General features: G+C 46.2%; 1 protein-coding gene across 1 annotated transcript; it reads right to left on the reverse strand.

The window, feature by feature from the left end:
- Positions 1–534: 534 nt before the first annotated feature.
- Positions 535–1,925, reverse strand: LOC127779898 (transcription factor bHLH149-like). Its single transcript, XM_052306826.1, has one exon. The coding sequence runs from the start codon at positions 1,448–1,450 to the stop codon at positions 917–919; it is 534 nt and encodes a 177-aa protein (XP_052162786.1). The 5' UTR covers positions 1,451–1,925; the 3' UTR covers positions 535–916.
- Between the last annotated feature and the right edge of the window lie 8,984 nt (positions 1,926–10,909).

Genomic DNA, 10,909 nt, shown 5'->3' on the forward strand with positions numbered 1-10,909 from the left:
AGGCCAGGCTGACATACAGCTGAGCTAGCTAAGCTGCATATGCATATGCAGTGTGGTGATTAGCATTATCAGCTAATTAATGACACCACACTTTTTTGATTAGTTGGTTGATGGAGGGAGACATGACACGTGTGGGTGTCATGCGGACGCATCCATCCATCCATCTCGCGCCAAAGGCTACCACTACACGACAGCAGCAAGTATAGTGAGGTTTCTATGGTGCGCGCACACGTCAGCGCAGATCTCTTCTGGGCCGTGCGATGCAAAACCGTCCGTACGCAACGTGATACTGTCATGTGGGCCCCACCCCACCCCTCTCGACAGGCAGGCCCCGGCGCCCATGTGCCGCTGCCTCCGCCGTCGCGTCGCGTCGTCTAGCGCAGCCGCTGCCGCTGGGCCCCACCTCCCTGATCAGCCACGTGCCGTTCAATCCTCCCCACATGCCCCCCTTCCGCTGTTTACCACCACCATCTCCCCCCTCCCTTTTCCAAACCAAAATTAAATTGATAATTACTCCTACTAGTAATCAATTAATCTCAATTCATTTCAATTTTGCGAATAGAACATTTTATTGTCAGAAGAAGCAAAAGCATTTCTCAATCAGTCTGACCATGACTTGACTGCAGAAGCGATTCCATTAGATCCATCGATCGATCGCCAACATACATACTCAAAAAAGCGTATGAAAAATCTCAAATCTCCTGCTTGCTTTCACTGCAGAGTCGAGATAACACCAGACCTACCCCCACTAAACAAAAATTAATGATAATCCTGACCAAACTAAACCCAAAAACTCATTTCGATTTTCATCATCAATTCACTAACAATGGCCAAGCTAGCCCGAACCCCAAAAAAAAAAAAATCATGTACAGACACACAGGCCAAATCCGAACTGGATGACGATGAGGAGGTGAGATCACGACGACGACGACGGCGGCGGCGGCGCGGGTGCCACGGACTGGAGTGCCTGCGCGAGCGCCGCCATGGCGCGCACCTGCATCTCCAGTGCAGCAATGTAGTCCGACGCCTCCGCCAGGAGCGCCGGGAACGCCAGCTTCCGGCACCCGGGCACTAGCCGCCCCAGCACCTTCGCCTTGCTCGCCAGCGGCGGCCGCGAGCGCGGCGCCGGACGCGCGGCGGGCGGCGGGGGCGGCGCGCCGAGGCGCACGCGGCGGAGCGCGCACGCGCGCGCGCGGGAGGCGAGGATGGCGCGGCTCCACCGCGACCGCCCTCGCGCCGCCACGGCGAGGGCGCGGTCGGCCGCGTGGCGCACCTCGCGCGACGACGCGGGTGATGGTCTGCCGCTGGCGGCGCGGACCAGGCGCAGCGCGTCGAGCAGTTTGGAGGAGTAGCTCTCCTGCTCCCGCCTCGTCCGCCACCTGGCTGCCGGCGAGGCGGCGGGATCGAGCTTGCGGTCGTGTGGCGCCGTGGAGGTCGGCGAGGACGCCATGGGCGACGCGGGGTTGTGTAGGTGAGGGAGACGGCAAGGCGAGCTACGAGAGAAGAGAAGAGGGAGGGAGGAGTTTGTAGAGTAGAGGCCGAGGGTGGGTGATGCAGGCCAACGACTCAAATTTAAAGGGGAACAGGATTAGCACCACGATTACTGCTTAATCACCCTTGTGATTTCCGTGCCCTAATCTCTCACTCTCTGTCTTTATATAAAGTCTTTTGCATGGTTGACACTAGTAGCATTCTGCTTGTGATAGGATCAATAAAGTAATTTAATTGAAGTGGCCAATCTGCTCCATGTGCATACATATGTACATGGGTGTTCTTTCTTATTTGAATAGAAATTGTATGTGGTTAAAAGATTTTTATTATCTATTTGTCCTTTTTGGACATGTGTTAAAAGGAGTGTATTCGTGATTAATGTACATAATATATTTTTCTCCTATATAATAAAAAAATCTACTACTACCTCCATATTTTAATGTATGCCGCCATTGATTTTTTATCCAACGTTTGATCATTCGTCTTATTCAAAAAAATTTATACAATTATCATTTATTTTATTGTGACTCGATTCATCATCAAATGTTCTTTAAGCATGATATAAATATCTTTATATTTACATAAGAATTTTAAATAAAACGAATGGTCAAACATTGGTCTTAAAAAAGCCAACGGCGTCATACATTAAAATACGGAGGGAGGGAGTACTAGGCAATATAAAGTACTCCAGTCATTGGCAGTGTTGGCACATGCGGCTTGTTGTAAGTAGGTGATTGGTGATGATATATCCAGCGCGACAATGGCGATGCAAGCATGATTAGGAGGAGGAGGAGAGCCTGAGCCTCTACTCTATGCAGAGGAGAGGGAGGGGCTCCTCATCTGATGAGCAGAGCAACACCATGGCCATGCCACTATGTCACAGGAACGAAGCTAGTAGCTGACTACTCTGAATGTCACAGGTAAGAAGAAGAGTAGTAGTACAACCTCTGTATGACTGTATTATGTATTATGTAGGCATATGCTGCATATGCAATTCACATTTTTGGTCCGCACAATTAGCACAAATCATGTAAGTTAAGCTAAGCCACCACCTACTTCCACATGGAACCATCATTATTTCCACCAATCTTCTTCTCTACCTAGTACTCCACATGGAGCACTTAGCATGGGTTACAATATCGCGTGATTATTGCTCGTGGTTGATTCTCAGTTTTTCTCAGTTACCTAACCGCAATGCTTTTGGTAGCGGTAAACTCTAAAAAAAAGATAGAGAAAACCCTGATACTACATCTGTTTTTAAATATATGATGATGTGTGATGTTTATCATCTGTCTTATTAAGATAATATAATATTATTTATATTGTTGCGATTTATTTTATTATTAAATGTGCTTTACACATGACGTACATTACATATTTGCAATCCATGTCTAAATAAAACGAATTGTTAAACATCATATTTAAAAGGTAAAGTGTCAATTTGTCATATAGGAGTGTTTAGAAATTGAGGGAATAGCTTACCTTCCTTCCTTCCTCCTCTTCTTTGATCTCTTCATAAAAATTCAGGTTTCACAAGTAAAGTGTTTGCATAAGGGATAGGATTGCTCACCGATTTCATCCTTGGCGGCTGCAGAGGACTTGTGAAAGGTCAAATGTGACCTAAAATTGGACCTTCTCTTTAATTGGTGAGGGAGTAAACTAACACCACGTATCCTGAATTCATGATACGAACTGGCTAGTACAACGCAGGGCCTGGTCCATACCATACTAATCAACTACCATGTTGAAATGATGCTTTAATTTGCACTACAATTCAGGCACGTTTGAGTTGAAAGCTTCTCATTACAGGCTAACTTGGTGGTAGTAGGAGGTTGCTTCTTTGCCTTGACAGCCTTTGCAATGAGTACTCTATGCTAGTATTAACTAATTAACCTATAGCTAGTCTATAATTAAGCCACCACAAGATAAGCATCAAGCGCCGACGCACGAAGCAGGAACAAGGACACGTGAGTCGTTTGACTGTTGTTGATATGATCAGCGGCGGTGCACAGTTTGTCACCTGAAGATCGATGAAAAATGAATAAAAACAGCGACACGAAAACACACAGCTAGCAGCACAGAGGCTTGCCCGCCTTTGAAATTCACCAAGAGAAGAAGATGCATGCAGCAGCAGGCAGCATAGTATGATAAGACTATATGCATGCATGCATGGCTCCATCCACTGTCCACTGCTGCCTGCCTTGCTGAGCCTGAGGCTGAGCTGCAGTGCAGGTTCAGGATGCCAAAGCAAAGCAGGCTACTGATGCGTCCTCTTGTTAACTACACTAACAATCAAGTGTGTGTGTGTGTAGTATGTTAAGCTGCCTTTGTGGATGCCAGCGATGCGACGCCAGGTGAACACTGTACCTACGGGCATTTACACATGTTTCAGAGCTTCAGGCTTGTTGAGGCCTCACAACCTTCAAATTCCACAGAATCTAGCCTGCCAGTGCCATATCCCATGCCATACACCCTCTCGAATTTACTGCATTATCCTACTAGTATTATCTACTCCTATATATCCTCTAATGTAATGTATCCTAGCTACCTACTACTGATCGAGTAATTAATCTAATCTGCTCAACAGGGCAGAGATTCTAGTTAACTATAAATCTGCTCCGTGAGGCCTTATATATCCAGACGCAAGAATCACAGGACAAAGCTATGCAAGAATCACAGGGACGAAGCTAAGCAACACAAGATCTGATTAATTATCGTTTCGACAATGCAGAGGGCCGGCCATGTGGATATCAGCCAGCAGAGACACTTCGATTGATCGCTTCCCATCCCATAAATAAATAAATAATACTGATCCATTAGACACGCTGACGCTTGACAGCCTCACCACGCACGTTCTCCAGTCCAGCGCATGAATCACTCATCATACAACATCTCCCAGCCTCAACGCTCAGAGATGATGATTCATAGAGTATATGGTAGCATGGGTGAACTGAAGAAAGCCTGTAACAATAATTTGCATTTTGTAAACAGAGTTTTTAAAGTGCTCGCTATTCAGGCACATGCCTTGGCCTTGTTCATTCAGCATAAACATATATGGATCCTGATCCTGGCCATGACACCATGACCATCTTGCTTGCACTTGGTTATGGCTGTCAATGAGATGGGACCCACTAAATTGACAGTAAGACAGTAGTAAGTAGCAGTAGTTTCTTTTCCTTGATCATGCATGCTGCTTAGTAGTGCTTAGCACCAGTAAAAAGAAGGAATCAACTATAGGTGTTGCAAAACAAGAGACAGTGTAATCTCTTCCATCTCTCTCTGAAGATACCATCGTCAGAACTCAGAATTATTTCTACTAGCATGTTTCTTTGACTTGCTTATTGACATCTAATGTCATTTCAACTGATGCCTTACGTCGTTCATGGTTGGTAGCTGGTGTTGCCGAACAGATTGTGAATGAGAGAGTGGCAAACTGTTTCCTAGCGATCATACAGTAATTGCTCTGCTGGCCTAGCTGCTACATTGCAGGAGCATGAGTGCAGAACACTGTTCTAAAGGCTGGATATGGACAATTCATCAATCACTGATCCATAATCCAGCCCCCTACCAGGTTTGAAATTTTCAGTTTGGGAAAAAGAAAGTAATGTTTCCTGTAGATAAATGCATGTATGTAGTACTTGAAACTGTGCGTTTTACATGCAAACATGTGTCCAGATTTATAGCTAAAAATACTTATATTTTGGAATGGGGGAGTAGAAAATTTCAGCATAAATCATGTACTTTTGACTAAACCATGTTGAGGACTAGTGATTGAAATATGTTAACTGACACATGTCAGCCCCCAATAATTGGAGAAGTAATCAAATGATTGGTCCAATTTAGGTTCTTGGTAAAGGCATGCATGTGCAATGCTAATTAGAGAGAGCTGGGACCTGGGAGGGAGGAGATTGCTCATATTAAATCAGGGTATGACATTTGGCGCGCAAAGTCAATTAAGGATACATATAGAGAGAGATGTGGTAGGGATACACATGTAGACCACTATTTGCAATGTTAGGTCCCAGAAATAATGGTAAGTTCATCATCGTGCATCGACTGATTGCCCCGTTTGATATGAACAAGAGTATATCAACTAGTGTACTAATACGCCATTATATTATATGTGTGCATATATATATATAGGAGTAGTAACCAGTGAACCACTAGTAGCAATAAAAATGATGATGTGGCCCTTATTTTTAGGAGTTTTTTTAGTAGAAGTAGAGATTTGGGGCCTGTTCACTTTGATGTCATTACCAAATTTTGTAAAGTTGCTAAAAAAAGTAGCTATATTTAGTTTGCTGTCAAATTTTGGTAAACTATATAAGAAATCTTGCCAAAATTTTAGTAACTATGTTAAAATTTTGGTATGTTTTTTTTAGCATCAAAGTGAACCGTTGGCTTGCCAGGATAATGAATGAACATATGAAGTCGATATCTATAGTAGCGAGACAAAAGAAATGAAAAGGGGGATCTACCTCGATCGATCGATTGACCGATCGTAGATCGCCTAGCTAGTCGCAAGGAACTTGCAGTTGCAGTAGCCTCCACCGCCCAAGGAGCCCGATTCGCCGTCCAAAAACGCGGGGAAGCCATGCCGGGCCGCCATGTGACCCTCGAGACTTCCGTACGGCCCATTTCGGTTTGGGCCAAAACGGGATTGACTTACGTGCGGCCCATTCTGGTTCCGTCACAGGATCTCGATTACGTGAGGCCCAATAACGAGAATATGAATTATTGGGCCATGAAGAATATAATAGTAATAGTAGGCCTGCGTGATGGAAAGGAAAGGCGGGCGAAAGGATGCTGGATGGTTCAGCAACAAACTGAAATTTTTACTAGCATCAGGCATCAGTTACATTGTTTTTCCTCTCATTCTCAACTGTATCGTTATCATGTTGTACCATCCCGTTCATGTGGAAGCTTGACTGTTGGAGGGTTCTGAGCAACCATTGCGAATTGTTGGTGCATTTTACTGAGACTCTACTAACAAATGGAGAGGCTAATTTGCTTAAGAAAGGAAAATAAAAAGAAGAAGGGAAACGAGTAGTTGAAAGGGAGGCAAGCAGCATCGAGATCCAGACCATCAGCGCAGCAGAGTTGTTTAGATGGCCTCTTGCCGGCATCGGAACCAAGCAAGACAAATCACTTGTCTTGTTGGACCATTAGCAGGGTAAAAATATGTCTAACTGTAGCAAAACTTCAGTTTGTGGTTGGACCATCCAAGACAAGAAAAAAAATGTCATGCACAACTGAGCTTTTAGCCTGATGGATGGGTAAGGATTTTCTACACCTAGATGCCATGGCACCTATCAATTACATGCGACTCAAATAGTTATAGAAAAATTTAAAAAAACTTAGTAACATCAATTGTGTTGATATAAGGCTACACACAAACATGCATAACTAAATTTAATCTACAACTAGAGAAACAAAAATAATAAAATCGGATAGTGAATAGTACCATACAACGCAGATAAAATTTGTTATTTTTGTTTCTTCATATTTCGATCGAATTTAGATTTGCATGTTTGTATAGTGTTTTACATTATTGTAGTCTATCTTACTAAATTTTATAAAATTTTTATATAGCTATTTAAATTACATGCATATGCCACGGTACCATCCTGATGGACTGGCTGGCTGCAAGGTGTGCCCAATGTAGGCTATTACTAGTAGAATTCAGTGATTCACCGATTGATGATGGATGCCACCAACAAACAACGCTCCGCGGGCTCCCTTGCATTCACTCTGATAGTAGTACCAGTTGTAACTTCACCTTGAAGGTTTGTTCGAGGGAGTTTTAATTTTCAATAACAACCGGTGAAAATCTGAAAAAGCTAGAAAAAACAGCTTCCAGCTTAATATATTTTATAGATTTTTTTTAGAAATTTATTTTATAGATTCTACAATTACAACTTTCAGACACTGATGTGAGCTTTTAATTCTGAAAAAAACATGTAATTGGCAGAAACTCTCCTAAATAGATCCTCAGTCTCTCGCGTTGAGCAATGATACATACGCACCGTACACATAATTACTCAATCAACTACATGTATTCATCTTAAAAAAATAGTACCCAACAACTCAACTGATTTTTTTTAAAAAAAACTTAAATTTAAAATCAAACTCTTTCAAAACTTATTTTTAAGATCTAAACCTTTTAACCATGCCACCGAACAGACGTAGCAAAATGATATTGTCGCACAGGTCTAGCTAGCGTGACAATTTTATTTGATCACGCCACGCTGACTGGTGTGACATGATAAAACTATCACACCTGTTGTGTGTGACATGTCAGTGTTGTTTTGTCGCGTCAAGTAGGTTGGTGTGACCAAAAGGTTCAGATTCTATAAATAAATTTGAAGTGTTTATCTTTAAAACTAAAAATTAAAAAACTTCAAAAAATAATAATAAAAGAAATACAACTCAATTATATATTGAGTATCTAGCCTGCATAATGTAGAAACGTAAATCATAACAATATATAATAACACTATAAATTATTTGATATCTCATATCTGGATTATGAAAATACAAGTGGTTTGCATGCTTTACATGCACGTACTAGCTAGTACTACAACACAAAACACAAGTCCATCTCTTACGAATTAAGTCGATCATCGTCTCGGATTTGTCCACCGCGTTATTCCTCGTATCATTCGTATACATTCATTCATTCAGACTATAAACACAAATTATAACTAGTACTATCTAGGAATATATAATACATGCTAGTTTTTTAATGACACTGACTAGCTAGCTTGCCGGCTGGTTCAAACCTTGCAAACGGTACGCGCCATTATTTGAACTCACCGCATGCTCGTACTACTGTCCACCTCCGATGCCACCTCCAGCGCCTCCGCCAAATCCTCCGCCGCCACCGGCGCCGCCTCCACCGCCAAAGCCGCCGCCTCCGCCTGCACCATGGCCGCCGCCGACGCCTCCACCGAAACCACCTCCCTTGCCTCCGCCGAAATCGCCTCCTGCTCCAGCGCCACCGCCGCCACCGAATCCTCCGCCCGCACCGCCGCCAACTCCTCCGCCTTTGCCTCCTCCGAAGCCACCACCGAAGCCTCCACCCTTGCCTCCTCCGAAGCCACCGCCTGCACCTGCACCGCCGCCACCGCCGCCACCACCACCGAAGCCTCCACCCTTGCCTCCTCCGAAACCACCGCCTGCTCCAGCGCCACCACCAGCACCGCCACCGATTCCGCCCCCTCCACCTGCACCACCGCCAGCGCCAAGGCCACCCCCTGCACCGGCACCTCCTCCCGCTCCACCACCCACACCGGCGCCTCCACCTGCACCACCTCCGAGACCGCCGCCTCCGCCATGGCCGCCACCAGCACCACCTCCGAGACCACCGCCTCCACCTGCACCACCTCCTGCTCCGCCTCCGAGACCACCGCCTCCACCGGCACCTCCTCCCGCTCCACCACCAACACCGGCGCCGCCACCAGCACCACCTCCGAGACCGCCGCCTCCACCTGCACCACCTCCAAGACCACCGCCTGCACCTCCTCCTGCTCCACCTCCGAGACCACCGCCTTCATCAGCACCGCCTCCCGCTCCCGCTCCACCACCAACACCGGCACCGGCGCCGCCTCCTGCTCCACCGCCAAGACCGCCTCCGGCACCGCCTCCCCCTCCTCCACCAAGACCACCACCACCACCTAGGCCTCCACCTTTTCCGCCACCAAACCCTCCTCCAACGCCACCGCCATGTCCGATCCCTCCACCAACACCAACACCACCACCTAAGCCGCCACCTTTCCCACCACCAAACCCGCCTCCAATGCCGCCTCCATGGCCAAGACCACCACCAGCGCCCCCTCCAAATCCACCACCTCCCCCAACCCCAACACCACCACCCTTACCACCTCCAAACCCGATCCCAACACCGCCGCCATGGCCAACGCCACCACCTCCACCAAAGCCGCCACCGCCGCCTAAGCCGTCCTTGTCCAAGCGGCGCGCCTCGGCGGCCACTACTCCGAGAGCTAACAACGACACAAGGGCCAATGCCGCGGCTCGCCTACCCATTCCCATTACCATATATATTTCCGACGTCCAGTAGTCGTCACTCGCTCACTCTCACTCAAGTGGGTGATGATCTGAAGTTCAAGCGTGTAGAAGGTGGGTTTATATAGGGAAGAAGGGGAAGGCTGCTCATATCATATGAAGCGTACGAAGAAGAAGGAAGGCTAGTGCGCAATGCATGTGCAGTGTAGGTCGAGTAGAGTAAATGCAAGTTAGTTGGGGAGCCTATGCCTGCCTATCGTCCTGGCCGATCAATAATCTACACTCCAGAGAGGAGAGGAGATCGAGCTGTGGGCTATGGCGGTGGCGGTGGCGGCTTAGCTTGGATGAGGAGGCCGGCCGACACAGTGAGTACTAGTAGTGCGTGACAGCTGCTGCATGAGGAGAGGAGCTGGATAACGCGGTAGGAATAGGATCGGAGAAAGGAAGGTTACATTACACCATCGATTTGACGTGCGGCTAGCGAGCGAGGCCATGGATGGCCGGCGAGATGCGCGCGGCGCGGCGGGATTGGGTTGGTGGTGTTTGTGAACCGGTGGCATTTATGCCCACGCGCTCTCCATCAGCTGGAGTAGACTGCACTGTGCAGCCGGATTTTCTCTCTGCACATCTTTAACCAACCAACTGCATGCGCGCCCGCGGTTGCATATGCATGTAGTATTATGTATGGTCCATGCAGTCAAGTGATCGAGTCAGCACTACACATGGACTGGGAGGACGTACGTATGTACTAGTACGTAGGAGCGAAACTAATTACTAAAATGAAAAGCTATGCGTGCAGCGTATTTCATACGCATATATGAATGCACAACGAATGTGCAATTGTACTGTATTCATGTCATGTGTTCTTCCAGCTGGGACCGACTTTCATTTCATTTCATTACGGCTTTTGTACCCCTACTCCACATCAAAAATATTAGTAATATCACTATATGCAAATATAGTCTCCAGCTGAGCTGTACTGAACTATTGCTAGTCATCAAACTAGTAATACTAGTATTTATTGGACTAGCTCGATCTGCCAATAAATTTTGGAGCCAACTCTGCAGCTTGGGTTGACAAGGATTCCACTCCACTGTTCACCATTGATACTCCTGTATGATAACAGCCAGTGTGTTTAGTTCATATTAAAATTGGAACGATGCGATGAAAAAGTTGAAAGTTTGTGTGTAGTAAAGTTTTGATGTGATGGAATAGTTGAAAGTTTAAAGAAAAAGTTTGGAACTAAACTCGGCCTCGGCCACGGCCAGATATGAGTCGTTCGCTTCATTTCTAGGCTCTGGCCTGTGCCAAACTTTGATTTGCAGGGCAAATTACAAACTGTGGATTTCGATGAAAACCATTCTGCAAGGCGCATGCAGCTAGACTCTCTTTC

The sequence above is a fragment of the Oryza glaberrima genome, chromosome 7 (assembly GCF_000147395.1).
Source record: "Oryza glaberrima chromosome 7, OglaRS2, whole genome shotgun sequence".
Taxonomy (NCBI): Eukaryota; Viridiplantae; Streptophyta; class Magnoliopsida; order Poales; family Poaceae; genus Oryza; species Oryza glaberrima.

Excerpts from the sequence above, each read along its gene's own strand:
- LOC127779898 (XM_052306826.1), bottom strand. The coding sequence starts at position 1,450 with ATGGCGTCCTCGCCGACCTCCACGGCGCCACACGACCGCAAGCTCGAT.